Here is a 19111-nt window from a genome sequence, read left to right on the forward strand (position 1 = left end):
TTGACCACACATTATAATTCCTGCGAAAATCGAAAATATACAACAATACCAATTTCAGGCTTGTATTTCCCTTAAACAAAAACGACTCATTTTCAGCCAGTGACTGTACGACTTTATATGCTAATGCTGTTACGTAATCAAGTGTGTGATATAATTTTTACATATGTTGTTTAAAAGACAAAGGTACAGTTTTATGTGATCATAGAGAAATGCCATGAAAATAATCCATGTGGTTACAAGTCAACTTTCATTACAATTGACCGACCCTCACAGGCTGGTAATCGCGGATATCCACAATTATTTCACTTTCAGGGCTGGTTATTAACAAAAAGCAATAGCAATGATTATTGTTACCAAATTGACTTTTATTCATTTATTATAGGATATTTGATGGTGCAGTTATAGACAAAATATTTCTTACAGTAAATGCCTGAATAGGCCTTTAAGGGTATACGAGGTATTGTTGGTCGAAGCAGCCAAAAACAAAAATCGATTTTCATTATCTGAATCAATATATTATTGAAAAATAACACTTTAGTGTTTTGCAAAAGTTCATTCTACAAATCATATACTTTGAACACTTTTGTTGTTAATGAGTTATGTACGTTTTACAAAAGTGTTGCTGTTTCAGCCGTCTTTACAACATAACTCAAGAACCAGTCCACAGGATATCTGTGATATTTGCATTCTTCTACACCCTCGCTATGAATTGAGCAATGCAATTTTTGCTATTAAAGCTCACTAGCATTAGCAAGATGCTGTGAACTACTTTTTTTTGCTGCTTCGACCAACAATACATCGTATACCCTTAATTCTTTACACATACTTTATATCTCATAAGTGTGTCAGTAAAATAATAATTATCATGAAAATAAAATCATTAATACCTTTGGACCTGTTGTCACAGAATTGTGATTCAGACATCATGTTTTATTGTAATCAAATTATCACTAAAAATATTGGAAAACAGAACCAAATATAAATGCATCAACCCGCCCAAAAAATAATCAACCTACGCGACGCGAACGCGTATGCAAGCACTGCAAGTAGTACACGGAGTGCACAATATACACAATCAATACATGGTTTGGATTTTTCTAACGATTGCTCTGATTGGTTCGCGCTATCTAAGAGTGTATGAATTTAAGATAATTAACGTTTCAATAAAAATTTCACTGAAATAATTAATGCAGCAATTTATTAGGTCATGGTGCAGAATCTCGCAGAGTAAGCTAACGTCGTGTCGGAGCATTTCGATGACTCTCCTGCGTCTTGCGTTTTCAAGACGCAGTGTGCTGATGAATACTATTACAGTGTAGACTTATGCACGGCTGGCGTCTTCGTCAGTAATTATAGGCATTGACTTCACAACATCTTGTCATCGTCTTGCTCTGTGGTTTGTCATTCATTATCCGAAACCTTTATGATAGTGTTTATCGCTGTTGAAATGATGTAATATAGCAATAGGTTCAAACAATCATTGAATATATCGCGCTGCACTACAAGCAGGTTGCACTCATCACCTGTGTATGTCTGCAATCATAGATTGAATGCAATACCGCTCTTTTTAAAGATACTAATCTTACCGGTGCGAGTGATCAGCATGAGATAAATATCCTATAGAATTACAATCCAGGTCTAATCTTATCTTACCGGTGCGAGTGATCAGCATGAGATAAATATCCTATAGAATTACAATCCAGGTCTAATCTTATCTTACCGGTGCGAGTGATCAGCATGATATAAATATCCTATAGAATTACAATCCAGGTCTTTACCCATGCTCTTTGACATCTATGGTTCAATACAGAGGTACCGTGTGAATGTACTAGTGCAGCGATATATCCAAAAATTGTTTTAACCTATTGCTATGGTAGTTATTACATAATACGATTATTACGTACTTTAACAGGGAATTGAAGTACTGATCTGTGTTTAACCACCGTGATCAATCTGTGGATCAATCGATATAATCAGAAAAAGAATGTATATCGGTCATATTATTCATCAACGCACTCAAGGACACTAATCGGTTGATTGAACATGGCTTTGAATCGGCAGAAACATTTTATCCTATTGCGTATCGCAATAGTATTATTTTTTTTATTATTTGTCAGCATAGTTGCATCGTCTTGGGTCAGCGTATTAGGTTACGGGCACGCCGAAGATTTAGTCGGCGAGATGTTGCACTATAAATCCTTAATAAAATACTATATAACGCCCGAACCTCGTATGATGGATAATCATGCTCGTGCAAGATTATCGCACCTGAACATCGGGTTATTGCATTTACGTCTCTAGTCCTGGAGGAGGAAGAGTGATCATTCTACGTATCCAGCCCTGGAGGAGGAAGAGTGATCATTCTACGTATCCAGCCCTGGAGGAGGAAGAGTGATCATTCTACGTATCCAGCCCTGGAGGAGGAAGAGTGATCATTCTACGTATCCAGCCCTGGAGGAGGAAGAGTGATCATTCTACGTATCCAGCCCTGGAGGAGGAAGAGTGATCATTCTACGTATCCAGCCCTGGAGGAGGAAGAGTGACCATTCTACGTATCCAGCCCTGGAGGAGGAAGAGTGATCATTCTACGTATCCAGCCCTGGAGGAGGAAGAGTGATCATTCTACGTATCCAGCTCTGGAGGAGGAAGAGTGATCATTCTACGTATCCAGCTCTGGAGGAGGAAGAGTGATCATTCTACGTATCCAGCCCTGGAGGAGGAAGAGTGATCATTCTACGTATCCAGCTCTGGAGGAGGAAGAGTGATCATTCTACGTATCCAGCTCTGGAGGAGGAAGAGTGATCATTCTACGTATCCAGCCCTGGAGGAGGAAGAGTGATCATTCTACGTATCCAGCTCTGGAGGAGGAAGAGTGATCATTCTGTTCACTGGAAAGTATTCAGTGGGTTTAGGCGCTACAGCTGTAGGTCTTGAAATCAGTCCAGCTCTGACTCTACCAACCAAATACAGGAACATAATCACAGCCACACTTGTAACAAGGATTCCGATCACACCAGCTGATGCAATAGCCGCAAGAGCACCTGGCCCCAAATCTACGAAAGAAGAAAAACAATTGCTTCATGAATAATCCGGGCAAACTAAGATTGCAACATAATCAATTTTACCATATAACTTTGGGGTCTTTATGGCCTTTGCAAAACCTTTTAAGTTCATTTTGAATCTTATACATACAGAACCCTTAAATGTTCTGCTTGAAACATTTTGCTGATAGTGTATAGGCCATTAAAAGACACTATTATGACTATTGTAGCAAGCAATAAGTAAATAATGCACCAGACTGAATAAATTTAGATTTGTCGATACCAAATTCCAAAATTGCAATGAATAATATAAATATTTTAGTAAACATTTATTTACAGAATTCGGCTATACATAATAATATAATTCCCTTACCACCCTCGTCTAAAGATTCGGCCTGTTTGAGTGTTGTCATTACCGGAAGTGTTGTTGAATCTAACTCGCATCTTGTACCAGAATAACCGTCAATACAACTGTACAGATAACAATAATACTGCAGTTGAAACCAATACGCCCAAGTGTAAGACATGACCTTAATCTCCCACACAGGGGGTGTAGATTTCAAATGGAGTCATAAATTCAGGTAACCTATTAATACACATTCCCTGTGTGGAAGATTAAGGTTAACAACAAACTGTTGCGATTTGGTAGTTCACAGCATCTTGCGAATGGTAGTGAGCTTTGGCAAGATTTGCATAGATCATTTCCGTACCGAGGCAGTGTGTTATTAGCAGGCCGGTACGCAGGATTTCATTGGGGCCGGTGCTGATTTTGAAAAGGTGGACTTTTTTTCCAAGGGGACGATTTTGTGAAAAGTGGACTTTCTTCCCAAAATTTGCACCAAGCGTAAAAACCCTGATTTTTTTTGCTCGCTACGATCGTAAGTTCTGAAAATTTGGGACTTTGCTTACGGGCCTGGTTATTAGGCCTAGCTCGATCTTTTATTTGTGCCATACTACAAACTAACGGTTCTGGCTTGCTTACTGGGGTCAGGTGTTTTAATGAACTATTCCAATATGTTCGTTATCACTTTGAATTATGGAATCGATGTCAAACATGTACGTATCAAAATATGATTCAGGTAACCATGGTAATATTACCTGCAGGACGCAGCTTCAGATACTTCATTGAATTCACACATTCCCCCGTTTAGGCAATAATCATCTGGACACAGACCTGTAGAATCAGATATGAAGAAAAATCAAATTTTTATCTTAAAGGAGTATTTCGTGATCCTAGCATCCTCTTTTTATGACATTTTTCAGTACATATCCACGAAAAAAGCCTATTCCCAAAATTTCAGTTGATTCCGATTTTGCGTTTGCGAGTTATGCATGATAATGTGTATTACACTGCTCCATAGACAATGCGTTGTAATTTCGTTCTGGTGCACCAGAACGAAATTCAAATTTCACGATATCTTTGCAAAACGAATTAATCGGCAAGAAATATTTTGTACATAAACATTATGTAGCCAGAGGTTTCCAGTGATATAAAAATCTCAACTTTTTTGAGAAAAGTGGGGGATGAGGCTGTGGATCACGAAATGCCCCTTTAAGAATTATAATTATTACCTTTACATATTGAAAGTTTCATTGAGCTAAATAGAGGAGGCAAGACCTTTTCCACGAATAACAATTGCTAGTGCCTAATATTTGCCCATTATGCCACTTAGTGCCCAATATGTGCCCATTATGCTAATATGCTATAAGGAGGTAAAAGACTGAAATATCATACTACTTGTAGTTCCCAGAACAATATTACTGAATGGTCCTACGCCAGAGGATGTGGTTGCAGCCACGCGAAATTCATACTTGGTGTTAGAGTCCAATCCTTGTAGCTTCACAGATGTGTCACTTGTTATTCTGCCCCGAGGCGATTTCATTTGGGCAAAGACTTCGTATTGATAGTGTACTTCTCCGTGTCTTGTACCGCATGGAGGAGCTTGCCAATAGAATTCCAATTCGGATGCCTCTACAGCGCCTAGTCGTACATTAAGTGGTGCAGCACTTGGAACTGAAAAGAGCAGCATTATATAAGTGGTATGTAATCGTAATAAATAACCATCTTTAATACAAGTCCTGAAATACCTTAAAATGTGTGCTAAGATTATAACAGTGCAGTTGAATATAGTGAAGCTCGTGAACCCACTTTTGGAAAGTTTTAGTATTGGTCTATTAAATTGCAAAGATAATCCGCACATTTTTGTCATCTGTTACTGTGTATTCTTAACATAACGAATGATTAACATGACATAAGCACATAACATTATCATTCAAATTGTTAAGTAGTTTTGATATAAAATCTTCATACAAATGTACATCTTTGAGTAGTTTTTTCGCAAGTGCGCAAATATAAATTGCATACAAAAAAGCCACCAAAAGCACCAAATGGGCAGAAATAAGGCACTTGGGAAATTACAGCAACTTTTCATGAAATAGTCAATACGTTTCTGATTGTATCAAAAACGTGACTAAAGAAGCTGGTCCCATGAAACAAAAACAAAATCGGGAGTTTTCAGGTTGACGAGAATGCTTTCTGCTACGATAATTGCCTGGTCATTTTTTGTAATTTTGAAAACAAGGCATTAAAGCATTCATTTAAACATATATATGCACCAATTTTGCACAAGAAAAAATGACAATGAGACAAATTAAAGAGAATAATCAGAAATAATCAGGATGATTAAGTAACTGTTGCATTCTTGAACTATATTTGTACTTTGTTCTCAAAATTACAAAAAAATGACTTAGGCAATCATCGTAGCAGAGAGGCGATATCTTATATTATACCACCAATCTCATAATGTGAATTCTTACCACTTTCTTGAGTTACTAGTTCGACGGATTGTGTGACATTTACAGCTGAAGATCCCGTTCCAGTTACTTTGATTATGTATGTAGAGAAAGGCACTAAGTTTTCTAACCTTGCTGACGAGCCAGAAGATAAAAATCTAAGATCGGTGGAAGGTAATGCCGACTCGCATTGATCTTTAAGTGTTAACGTGTACTCGACGTCAAATGACGAAGGAGGACATTCAGTGGATTCCCACGACATGTCAATCCATGTACGAGAAAGAAAAACTGGACTGTAACTTAAATCCGAAGCAAATGGCTCTGAAAATATGTTTTGAGAAACGTTATTGTTAATGCTACACTCATAGAAATGAACAAATGGACAACTCAAAAATAGTGTAAAAGTTGCCAAAACAAAATTCATTTTAGTTATCCGAACTTAAAAAATGCTGAAAAAGCTCAAAAGTTCCGTCAACTAATCAACTTTGTTGGCATTACTTAAAAAGTTGATGTAAGTCGTTGCGTGTTTATGTATAATGCAAACGGCAGAGTTCAAGTTCGGGGAACTTAGAACAATAAACCAGAATCTAAGAACGAATTAGTTGAGTTATTGTAACAACTCAATAAAGTAAGTGCAAATGAGTGCGACCAACATAATGATATCGAGTCAGCGTTACTCAAAATTGTACGCGTTGGCATTACTCGGAAAGTTGACGCAACGACTTACATCAACTTACTGAGTAATGCCAACGAACAATTTCTATGAGTGTACCATTCTTACACGTTTCGTATCATAAATTTCGTCAAGTACAATATTTTGATAGCTACTGCTTTATTATTCGGTAAATGGTAGGTGGAGTTTTGACATTTTCATTTTTCGTATTTTTTCCTTTCTTTCGTATTTTATTCCCTGTACTTGGGTTTGATGGGGGTGGGGTGGTGGAAGAAAACATACAAAATAAACCATCAAACCTAAACACACACTAGCAAGATACATAATCAGTAATAAGTAATTTATAAAGGACACATACTTTAGCCGTATTCATAAAATAAAATTACAAATCAAGAGTTTCATAATTCATACAACATACATTATGTACCTTGCAACAAAATTCACAACACATGAAAAAGAACCCCAAAAATGAATTTTTAAAAGTGCAATTCTTTAAAGTGATAAAATATAAGGCCAAAGCTCCAAAATCAAATTATTACCAAAGGCTCCCATTTTTTCGTGTGTTTAGCCAAATTATTATTTCTGATAGCAATAAACCTTTCAGATTTCTCAAATTTTTTATCCACGATGTACACTCAAATATGCTTAATGGTTTTTCGTAATTTTGGTACCTATTTTGATTGGTCCAAATTGGCATGGTATCATTTGGTGATGCCATGCATAGTCTGAATATATAATTAGCAACAGGTGCAGTACTTTAAGGGCGCACAACACTTTATAACTCACCATATCGCACAATCAATTGAAAATGAAGAATTTAGTTGTCATCAAAAGGGGAGTGAACTTACTTACAAGGAAATGAGAAAAATCAAGGGATGTCGTGACAAGTTGCTAAAAGATTTATGCATCAATGTAGATGAAATACATCAAGTTGTGAAATCCAAAGAAAAGAAGTCTACTCCACAATCACAAGGATAGCAACCACCAAAATGCAGACACAGAAAAGTAAGGAGGGACAAAAAATTGATGTCACAGAAAGATGGAAGTGAACTTTTCAGACCTCTATAATAAACAGAACCCAATTAACCAAGAACTCGTAAATAATATCACTCAAATGTATCCTCTGCTGTGGAACAAGATATTATGCGAGTCAGCTCAATAAGAAAGCTTTCTAATGGAATATCCTTGGGCTATGACAGTATTACTTATCAGCCTACTTAGTGACTCATGGACTCATCTTAATTCTTCAAAGACGTATCATGAAAAAAGGACTGAAGAAATCGTATTAGAAGCTCAAGCGGACAAGGAGTAGGGATAAAGTGACTTTCAAATTGACCAGGCCAGTCTACAATTAATCCGGGGGGGTCACTCCCATTGTGGCCTGTACACCATCCGCGATATTAAAAACGCGTAAAAAGGGTAGTTTTTCGTGGGTAGGCACGATACGCGCGTATCGTGTTTAGGGTGTCAAAAACGTGAAAAATTGGAAAAAGGGTAGCAAAATTGCAATTGCTAATACGCGGAAATAAAATTTAGGGTATGAAATTTGAGGCAAGGAATAAAATCTCTGTTTAGGGTCTGAAAACAGGCCCGTGTTACCTGTTTAGGGTATTGTTTTATGTATGTAGAGAAAGGCACTAAGTTTTCTAACCTTGCTGACGAGCCAGACGATAAAAATCTAAGATCGGTGGAAGGGATTGTCGACTCGCATTGGTCTTTAAATGTTAACGTGTACTCGACGTCAAATGAAGAAGGAGGACATTCAGTGGATTCCCACGACATGTCAATCCATGTACGAGAAAGAAAAACTGGACTGTAACTTAAATCCGAAGCAAATGGCTCTGAAAATATGTTTTGAAAATAGAAACGCTATTGTTAATGCTACCATTCTTACACGTTTCGTATCATAAATTTCGTCAAGTACAACATTTAGATAGCTACTGCTTTATTATTCGGTAAATGGTAGGTGAACTTTTGAAATTTTCATTTATCGTAATAACTGTTTCGATGGCTTGGGTTCATATCCCACGGCTGCTACCATGTCACAATGATGAAAGAAGAAACAATCATCGGATCCATAGTAACATTTATTGTAGTACCGTATTCTGATACAATAAAGCCACGATTCGATATTTGTGATGCGATCAAGCAAAATCAGTCGGAACTCGGAAATACCAAATTTTGAGTTTCTTATAGGATATACTCTGATCAGCTCTTAATAGGCGGGGACTCATAACATCGTGGATTGATATAGAACGGCGTACACACAGCTGGGCGCAACAGTTACGCGAACTCCGCTTTGCGTTTTGCGTGAAGACGCGTGCTTTTGTGAATTTACGCGTGCGTAAGTTGGAACTTTATTGACTTGCGCAGTAACAAAAACCGAATAATTCCCGCCTATTAAGAGCTGATCATAGTATAGTAAAAGCATTTACAAAGCTGGATTTTGTAGAAAACCCCATTGAAATTGAACAAACCAGTTTCAAAGATATGAACAATTAAACAGTTTCCAAAACAACAAGAAACAAAAGGAAATATTTCCTTTGCTTGGCTGTCAAAATCAATATATCCGAGTTCCGACTGATTTTGCTTGATCGCATCACATTTTACATCATTATTACATCGGATGGACTTTCCTTGGCGCTATTAAGGTAAGAAGAAGTGAATTAAAACCGAACGACGGAATATCTATATATAAATGCAATATGATTGGGTAAAGAACAATCAATTACCTATGCTAATGACCCACCATGATTTGATTGGTCCAAATTGGCGTGGTTTCATTTGGTGATGCCATGCATAGTCTGAATATATAATTAGCAACAGGTGCAGTACTTTAAGGGCGCACAACACTTTATATCGCACAATCAATTGAAAATGAAGAATTTAGTTGCCATCAAAAGGGAAGTGAACTTACTTACAAGGAAATGAGAAAAATCAAGGGATGTCGTGACAAATTGCTAAAACATTTATGCATCAATGTATATAGATGAAATGCATCAAGCCTCGAAATCCAAAGAAGTCTACTCCACAATCAAGAACAATACAAGGAAAGCAACCACCAAAATGCAGACACAGAAAAGTAAGGAGGGAGAAATACTAAGTGAAATTGATGATGTCAAAGAAAGATGGAAGTGAACTTTTCAGACCTCTATAATAAACAGAACCCAATTAACCAAGAACTCGTAAATAATATCACTCAAATGCATCCTCTGCTGTGGAACAAGATATTATGCGAGTCAGCTCAATAAGAAAGCTTTCAAATGGAATATCCTTGGGCTATGACAGCATTACTTATCAGCCTACTTAGTGACTCATGGACGTATCATGAAAAAAGGGCTGAAGAAATCGTAATAGAAGCTCAAGCGGGCAAGGAGTAGGGATAATGTGACTTTCAAATTGACCAGGCCAGTCTACAATTAATCCGGGGGGGGGGCACTCCCATTGTGGCCTGATACACCATCCGCAATATTAAAAACGCGTAAAAAGGGTAGTTTTTCGTGGGTAGGCACGATACGCGAGTATCGTGTTTAGGGTGTCAAAAACGTGAAAAAAAAAAAAAGGATGGCAAAATTGCAATTGCTAATACGCGGAAATGAAATTTAGGGTATGAAATTTGATGCAAGGAATAAAATCCCTGTTTAGGGTGTGAAAACAGTTTAGGGTATTGTTTTAGCCAAGGGTTAAATCCTTGTTTAGGGTGCTTTTCAAAAGTTGATTATCGCGGATGGTGTACAGGCCACAATGGGAGTGACACCCCCGGGCAATTAATCAACTATGCATATCCGATTTGTATTACGTTAAAGAACAATACATAATACAACCGTTATAATAGCTATGCCCAGACATTTACCTTCGGACATCAAAGTTTGAACCACAACTGCTTCACTAAATGGACCCTTTCCTTTCCTAGCTGTGATCCTAACACGAAAGAAGTACTCCGTGCCACAATTCATACCATAGAAGGTCGCCATTTTTGAGGTAACACTTCCGGTAATGACGCCATAACGAGATACCAACTCGTACTCATATCCCAAAACCTCTGCACTATTTTGACAAGGCGGAATATCATCCCATGTGAACACAATATCGTTGACGCCTACACTCCATACAGTCACATCCGATGGTGGTCCAGTAGGAACTGAAGTGATAATAAGTATGAGAGTTTTTGGTTTATTCTGTAATTGTAAGAACACTTTGTACTTATAACCAAAACTTGGTTTAGCTATAAGCAGCTTAATTGTTGGGTAAAAATATTCTATTGACAACACACGATTTTACACAACAGTTAAATAATTCAATTACAAAAAAAAGTTACACACATTTTGTTCAGCAGACCTAATAAGGAGTTGTACATTTCCAGAATACATTGCTCACCATTAAAAGCAGTCCAATAGCGTAACCAGGATTTTTCAGAGGGTGCATTGACTTTAAAATTGTCAAAAAAGGAGGCCTAAATTTTTTAAGCATTTCGGCAGTCAGCATGGGGTAAATTAAATTCTGCATGACGAAATGGCTCTGAAAGTGGTGGTTAACATGAAAACTTGGACGGTCAATTATTACAGTATACTCCTGGTAATGCTCAGACCACGTAATTTATAGTCGAGCTGGTATAGCTTTTTAGACATAATTGCTGGCACGATTGGTTTGTATTATAGTACAGGTCCGGCCTAGATATGATACCTTTATAAAGCTAAGCCCGCACTTTACCTTCGGACAGCAAAGTTTGAACCATGACCTCTTCACTAAATGGACCTTTCCCTTTCACATTAGTGGTCCTAACACGAAAGAAATACTCCGTGCTGCAATTGAGCCCAACTATGGTCGCAATTCTGGAGGTAGAACTTCCGGTAATGGTGCCATAATCAGATACCAATTCGTAGTCATATCCCAGCACTTTTTCACCACCGCTATTTTGACAGATGATGTCACCCCATGTCATAACAAGATCTTTGATACCTACGCTTGATATAGTCACATACGACGGTGGCCCACTAACTGGAGTGAAAAAAAAGCCAAGAATAATTTTTGATTTTCTGCATAACATCATGATAGGTAAGCTTACCGGCTATATGAATGGATTATTATGTGTCACCATTCGCTAGCCAAGCTACAAAAACAAATGGAGTCACGACTTTCTTATATACCAAATAATTGAGTCTCCCATATTGGCGAAATAAACTAGCGGCGTAGCAATTAGCCTTTTTGAAACATGGCGGGCACAAAAGGAGAGGGCGTACATTGATTTAAGTAATCTTTTGTCAGCTGAGAAGCATATAAAAGATTACCCAAACCAAAATACGCCCTCTCCTTTTGTGCCCGCCATACTTCAAAAAGGCTAATAGCTACCAGAAAATGCAACTAACGATTGGGGCACAGGCGTGTGCTTGTCCTTCAAGAATGACTCTCGGCTAAGGCTAAAAACCTATATAGCAAGGACCACCCTAGCTGTATTCGCCAATCGCACAGTCATCTGTCAAACGCATGCTTTAATTACCGCGTACGCTTTGCAAAAAGCTTTCTGGCGCGTTGCTATGAAAGCGCGAGAAACAAAAATGCACATTTTGCGCATTCGTTAACAGGGAGAATCTCGTTTTTGGTAGCAAGATGGCGGATCCATGCAAAGGGCGAATATGCTATTGATAGTCATGAGTTCGAATTCTCTGTTGGTTTTAATTATCGCTTCATCACCTTTTCTGAACTTTACTGTTGCTTGCGATTTCATAGAATAACGTTGGGAAGGCTATAATGGCTAATTAATTCACGCAACTCTTGAATTTACGCATTTGTTGACTAATGATATACCAACAAATTATGAAACTATAGAAACGACCATTTAACCAATATTCTAGGCGTGTAGGGTTTGATTCATGACATGTAACTCCTACCTGATGTGATATCTTCGACAGTTCTAGTTATAGCCGGCATCCTTCCTACAGTAGACGTTCCTCCATACACCTTTACAGGATTAACAGTGACCTGAACACGAGCAAATGGACCTGATACTGGCAGGATAACTGGTGTCTGCATAGTCACGACGCCAGTGGCTTCCTTGTTACAGTAATCCAGCGTAGTATACTTCATCCGGAATTCGTCGGCGCGACATTCACATTCATTAAAATCAGAGATTCTGATTTGACCCGAAGCTAACACTTCAACTATCAGATCTGCGATACAAGCTGCAAAAGGAAAACCAGTATCAATTTGGAATATAATTAATTATTAAACGTATCATCTCAACACAAAATTAAGACGTACCTCAAATAACTTTGAAAAGTGCGTGATGGAGTCAATGTACCATTAACCAACCATCATGGAGGCCGATACAAGTTACCAAGAGCGTACAATCAGGTTTTGGGGTCAGGTGTCCAAAAGGTCACTGATCACGCACTTGCAGTTTCAAAGTTGTGACCGAAAATTGAGGTATACGTCTTAATTTTGTGCTGAGATCATTTCTGCAAGTGACATCATCATGCTGGGTCATTTATGGAAGGAGTAGCATTCTAGGTGCGAGCCTCTGAAATCTCATAAGTCTGATGAGGGGTATCTCCCTGGTTAAAGTTCTAACATCGTTGGCCAACTGCCAGGTGTGTGCGGTAACTATATACCAGCAATAGCTAAATGTTTATACTAGGATTTGGGCAAGTAACCTTGTCCTTACATATTACAATGTTGTTTTACACTGGTCAGGACCTTGGCGAGTTGGTCACTTTTGTTATCATGTATTTTGTTTTGCCATTAAATGGTGAGCCTTTGTAACACTTTATTAATAAATTCAGATGTGTTGCTAACTCTTTAATGGTATACGGGGATGTGTTGCGGTATTGGGATACCTTTTCTGGAATTTTGGTATATAGATGGGTTTTCAATGGAGACCAATGCGCCCAATTAGGCGCAATTGGGCAAACATGCCTTTAAAAGCGCCCAAGTAGGGCAAATTTGGGTGCTTTTAAAGTAAGCATAGAGAAATTCAGCATCTGAAATCATGCATGGCACATCCCCGTACAAAGTTTTTTGAAGGAGTCTGAGGTCTGAGGAAGAAGGTATGTGGAATTTCAATTAAATTAGCCATTTTCAGTTGCATTGTAGAAAGGAAGCATCATGACTCTCACATAATTGGGTTAACAAAACTATGCCAAATAATAATGCTTCGTCTATATATCAGAAGAAAATGACAAAAGACATTCTATCACTCTCGTTTTAGTACGGAAATGTATAGTGACTTTGTATCTTGCTAAGCTTACGTTCTACGATGTATACCGAGTTCCCTAGGTAGGGATCTTGACCATCTGCGGGTAGATTTCTCGATGTAACCTTCATGTAGTAGTAATCGTCATTTGCGAGATTATCCAATGAAGCCATAGATGTCGATTGCCATGGCAACTCAATAATATTGGTATCCGAAACGGAACAAGTTTGTATGTCATACAACTGGTAGGAAACCTGGTACTCATCAGCCTCACATTTGTCATAACAAATAGCGTTATACGGTGTCCAAGACAATGTAAGCTTACTGGGAGACTCCACAGAGAGTTCCAGGGAATCGCTTATACAAGGAGGTGCTGAAAGTTACAAGAAACAAAATAAAGGTAGCGAAAATGTGGCACTCCCAGTGGGCACAAGTTGACATGTCAACGTTGAATCAACGTTGAAATCCATATCAACCTGATTTCAACCTAATGTGCCCGCTGGGCTGTGGTTAAGGTCTTTGACTCTGGTGCATGATGTCCTTAGTCCGGGGACAAAAATCATATTCAATTACCCGCTCTCTCAATTAATGCATTTAAATTTATGGGGCAGTGGATGAAAAAAGACCCCACAGCCAGTTCTGGTCAGGGTAAAGATCAGTGTTTCAAAACTGAATGATCTATATCCAGATTGGGTAAATAAGACGTTAAAAAGTGATCACAATCATTCACAGATGAGAATAAAGGGGAAATCAGCTGAGATGAGACATGCAAGAAGTATTTGTAATATTTATAACTAAAGGAGAACATTGAGAGCGCTATAACTATATTTAAACTCTATTGCTTAAAGAATGAATACCGTAGTATTCCGTCTAGAAGCATATATGCCTCTAAACGAGGTTTTTTTTAACGAAAGATATGAAAGGCCAATACCCTTCTCAAAAACATTGCAATAGATTGGTCTTACAAATATACATGTTTGTACAGCCGCCTTTATCAGTAATATAGTTTTTATTGAGAGTGTCTGCCTCTTGTCTCTTGTGTCAAATAAACCTCGTTTAGAGGCATATATATGCTTGTAGACGGAATTTTACGGTATAAGGTATTTTGAAAAAGTTCTAAGCATGTTTCAAACATTAATTGATTATGGCAAGGTACACTGATCAATAATGCCTTTTGTGCTCATTAATAGGTAATTGTTGCCAATATTTTTGTTTAAAAAATGAATTTAAATGTTCATAACATTTTCATTTCACAGAATATTACTTTCAAATGGTCCAAGTGTTCATAGTGACTTCCATATAAGATATAAATGATTAATTAGCTAGCCGCCCTAATTTGCATACTTAATTAGTGTTTATGCAAATTAGTTATGCAAATTAGATGTCGGTTATACAATATAATATATATAATACATTAAGTATTATTTTTCAGGTGACTAACTTTGGAATTAAAAGTGCTCAAACCCATTACAGGTGAGCGTAAAGAAACAAATTCAAAGTATAGACCTCTGGAAAATTAGTATACCGATCATCATCCGTCTGATGATCGGTATACCCAATGATCGTAAGTGAGGGTATGCTGTGAAACTAGTAGTAACGGTTGCCTTTTCCAGAGGTCTATACTTTGAATTTGTGTGTATATAATACATTAGAACATATTAGAAAAACTTAAAAACAATATGATACAAAGAAATATATTAATATATTATGAAAACTGTATGTCCGATATATTATTAGTCAGCTTAAAATATGCTCGAATATTTGTTGGTTTCCCGAAAAGGATATTCCACCTTTACCTATATTAAATCTCGTTATGTGGTAAAGATACAAAGATAACCAACACTATAATGTAAAGATGCTTTCAACTCCGTACGGATAGAAAGAAAGAACTTGTGACATAGGATTTCATACACATCGATTGGAATCACCTGATATTTTCTGGGCAAAAACAGTGATATATGCAACTAGTTGCTGGGGTGTGCATGGTGGTGGTGGTTGGTTGTGTGTATATAAGGTTTGTGAGCTTACTGAATTCGATATGAAGACCTCGAGGATTATTGCGATCAAAGTAATCATTGATGTTAACTGCTACAGGGGCAGAACTTCCATCCTTAGGTATTCGAAATAATCTGTCTTGACCACTATCAACGAAATATATATTATTATAATATATAACAATATCACGAGGTCTACGAGTCGTGTCCAGAGGCATAGTGTTGGTTCCATCAATGTTAGCAACTTCAAGAGTCGGCGCATTTCTATCATTCCAATATAAGCTGGTTCCTAAAAAGTAATCGAGGGAGAAAACACCACAAGATAATGAATGAATGAAGTTTTGGAATAGATTTTTTGTATGAAATCGTTTACTGAAACTTTCTTCTACAACTTGCTACGTTGCGTTTGATATCAGACTTCACCAAGCAACTAATCCACCGGGCTGGTAACGTGATACTTCAAAACGACTTGGAATCTTTTTGATGGCATGTCCCCCATGTTCCCGCGGGATTGACGCCCATAAGGCCATGTATAGCATTTTATTTACGTCACTGCCCCAACTCCCTTACCGTCAAGCGCCACACTTTGGTAATCGTCTAAGCCTACTTTGCTGATTATACGCTTATAATCCGTTCCGTTAGTGTAGAGGGTGTATACACCCGGTCTAGTATTAATTTCATCGTTTGTGACGTACAACTTTCTGAAAAAGAAACAAAGATCCAGCAGTAAATTCAGTAACTTATTTCATATTGAAGTCATAGAAAACTTTACGTATCCACACTGCTGAGCCAAAACGTATTTGGTCACATCTGTTTGATCTTGCAAATAAAACCTCATTTGAACCCGCCTCAGTCAGTGCAGCCGATGCCTTATAAGCGGTTAATGCACAAAGGCGTGGCGAATCAACAATCAACCTCCAAGTTCCGCACCAAATATCCTTGGGTTTAAAGAATGTTAAGTAAAGTTGTTCAGTCATACATGTACATGATATTCAATTCAAAGTATACATAGCTCCGTTTCCCCAAACTTACTCTGTTTTCCTGTTCAGGGCAATATTCAGAATCCTTGCAGGTCCGGGGCTTAATCGTCTTGTTGATGCTCCGGTTATGTCACTCACAAACGTCCCACCTGAATCTCCTTTTCCACCCCAGAAAATCCTCCTCTTTGCATCGTCTACGTAAATGCCAATAGGTCTCATTTCGTCTGTGTAAATGACAAAGCAAATGCCAAGAACTCCATGTGTACATACTACTTTTCTTTTTTTTTTCTTTGTAAACATAAATAAATATGGAAACTTATACACACTTAAAAATGGGTACTAAAAATGACCCTAATGTAGTCATTTTGACCCCAATTTCAGGGTCAACTATACACCGAACCCAGAAGTGTCAAAATTTGACCACGGTGATCAAGTGAAGCATTTGACCCAAATTGTAGGTAAAAATGACGACATTTAGGGTCAAAAAATGATTTGACCCTAATAGAGTCAGTTGAAAAATAACCCTATTAGTATCAAAAAATGACTATATCCAGGGGTCATGATTAGAAAATTACCCCTAACGTGGTTGAAATGACTACATTCAGGGGTCCCGGTTAGAAAATGACCCCGTAACGTGAATCGCAAAATGACTATATTTGGGGTCATTTAAATATGACCCTTTTAAGGGTCAATTTTAATATGATGTCAACAACTGAAAATGACCCCGACAGTGGTTGATTTAACCACGAATAGGGTTAAATAAAATTGACCCAGTAAAAAGGTTGATATTTTGACCCCGTCGTTTTAAATGTATAACGCGCTAGTATCCGTCAGATCCTCTTACTGCGCAACAACAAAAATATGAAATCAAAGGAGAACATGATGAACAGAGCAAATACAGAGAATTACATGAAACTATCATAAAAATAAATTCTACACTACAAGTCATCAGCAAAAGCGATATTAAACAGACGTGTTAAGAGTTAAAAGAGTCCGAAGTAGTACAGTTCTTACTATGAGTAGGAAGATGGTTCCAAAGTTTAGGAGCACACATGACAAAAGAACGGTCGCCAAAAGTGTTGTTAGATCTTGGTTCCAGGTATGTAAGTGTGTAGAAGTTCAATGGACAAATGGTGATGAGGCTATCGATCGAGTCACACCCCTTTAAAGTATGCCTACACTTTTTTTGTACTTTGTACTTAATCGTCGATACTTTTTTTTTTTGCTGCTTTTAAATTTATTTTAAAACTTTTTCAACATCCACACGTTGTAACATCACGTGACACACGAATGTCATGCGTGTTCCAAAAACAGAGGACACACACACGCACGTACATGTACTACACCAGGCACAAAAAGAAACTCGTCAGTTATAGTCATCATTGCTGTTCAACAACCTGATAATTTTGGATTACTCTGAAATATGCATTTTGTTGATTGGACTTTGCCTTTCTCATTTGACACCCTATTCGTGAAAATCGAGCAAGAATTGGCCAAGATATGCGCCTCCAAACCCTCAAACCCTAAAATCAAAAGTTGCAATTTTAAGGATTCAATTGTGCCTGTTACACTGTGTGCTTTATTGATTGGCCCGTGGTGCTTGTGTGCAATACAACGGTGCGTTCCCATTGAAAATAATTGAAATTGCAACTTTTGATTTTGGGGTTTGACGGTTTGGAAACGCATATCTTGGTCAATTCTTGTTCGATGTTCACGAACAGGGTGTCAAATGAGAAAGCAAAGTCCAATTAACAAAATGTATATTTCAGAATAATCCAAAATTACCAGGTTGTTGAACAGCAAGGATGACTATAACTGACTAGTTTCTTTTTGTGCCTGGTGTATTCAAAAGGCTACAAAAATAATAATGTGCTCAGTACATACAGTCATTAAAGTTGACGACAAACTCTGCCTCGGAGCCGTCTCGATTGAATCTGGCAATGAATTGATCATCAGCTGCGTTTCTGCCCTCGTCCGTGACATAGATTTTTTGTTCCACACAATCGAAGTCGGGACGGTTTGGATAGTTGAGCGTAACACTGCTTGGTGTTATTGGTAACTCAGACGAGGTGAAATCTAAATTGGGGGACATCTCGATAACGTATACCTCTGCAGACTTCACATCCGTAACGATTATAAAGTCATCTAAAAAGAAAGAAAGAATTAAAGAAAGAAAGAAAGAAAGAAAGAAAGAAAGAAAGAAAGAAAGAAAGAAAGAAAGAAAGAAAGAAAGAAAGAAAGAAAGAAAGAAAGAAAGAAAGAAAGAAAGAAAAAAAAAGAAAGAAAGAAAGAAAGAAAGAAAGAAAGAAAGAAAGAAAGAAAGAAAGAAAGAAAGAAAGAAAGAAAGAAAGAAAGAAAGAAAGAAAGAAAGAAAGAAAGAAAGAAAAGACGAAATGAAATTAAAAACATCTATTTATAAAGGAACACTATGGTGTAAATCT

The 19111-nt window shown here is 37.6% G+C and overlaps 2 protein-coding genes across 2 annotated transcripts; both read right to left on the reverse strand.

Moving 5' to 3' along the window:
* Positions 1–2844: 2844 nt before the first annotated feature.
* Positions 2845–11325, reverse strand: LOC140165524 (receptor-type tyrosine-protein phosphatase F-like). The gene is made up of 9 exons (XM_072188810.1): positions 11218–11325; positions 10361–10648; positions 8159–8348; positions 6807–6817; positions 5859–6155; positions 4777–5055; positions 4140–4215; positions 3415–3512; positions 2845–3053 (listed from the first exon to the last, which is right to left on the reverse strand). Exons 1-9 carry the CDS (start codon positions 11240–11242, stop codon positions 2845–2847), a joined length of 1473 nt encoding a protein of 490 aa, XP_072044911.1. The 5' UTR covers positions 11243–11325.
* Positions 11326–16234: 4909 nt separating this feature from the next.
* LOC140165525 (uncharacterized) lies at positions 16235–18776 on the reverse strand. The gene is made up of 3 exons (XM_072188811.1): positions 18555–18776; positions 16723–16894; positions 16235–16391 (listed from the first exon to the last, which is right to left on the reverse strand). Exons 1-3 carry the CDS (start codon positions 18760–18762, stop codon positions 16235–16237), a joined length of 537 nt encoding a protein of 178 aa, XP_072044912.1. The 5' UTR covers positions 18763–18776.
* Positions 18777–19111: the final 335 nt, after the last annotated feature.

This window comes from Amphiura filiformis, chromosome 12 (assembly GCF_039555335.1).
Source record: "Amphiura filiformis chromosome 12, Afil_fr2py, whole genome shotgun sequence".
NCBI classification, from domain to species: Eukaryota; Metazoa; Echinodermata; class Ophiuroidea; order Amphilepidida; family Amphiuridae; genus Amphiura; species Amphiura filiformis.

Bases quoted from the DNA above. Each gene is read 5' to 3' on its own strand.
- LOC140165524 (XM_072188810.1), bottom strand. From the start codon at position 11,242: ATGGTTCAAACTTTGCTGTCCGAAG. The intron at 10,649-11,217 runs GTAAAGTGCGGG...TTATCACTTCAG, and splicing joins TCAAACTTTGCTGTCCGAAG to TTCCTACTGGACCACCATCG. The intron at 3,054-3,414 runs GTAAGGGAATTA...CTTCTTTCGTAG, and splicing joins CGAATCTTTAGACGAGGGTG to ATTTGGGGCCAGGTGCTCTT.
- LOC140165525 (XM_072188811.1), bottom strand. From the start codon at position 18,762: ATGTCCCCCAATTTAGATTTCACCTCGTCTGAGTTACCAATAACACCA. The intron at 16,895-18,554 runs GTATGTACTGAG...TCATTTACACAG, and splicing joins TGTCGTCAACTTTAATGACT to ACGAAATGAGACCTATTGGC. The intron at 16,392-16,722 runs GTAAGTTTGGGG...TTTCTTTTTCAG, and splicing joins GCCCTGAACAGGAAAACAGA to AAAGTTGTACGTCACAAACG.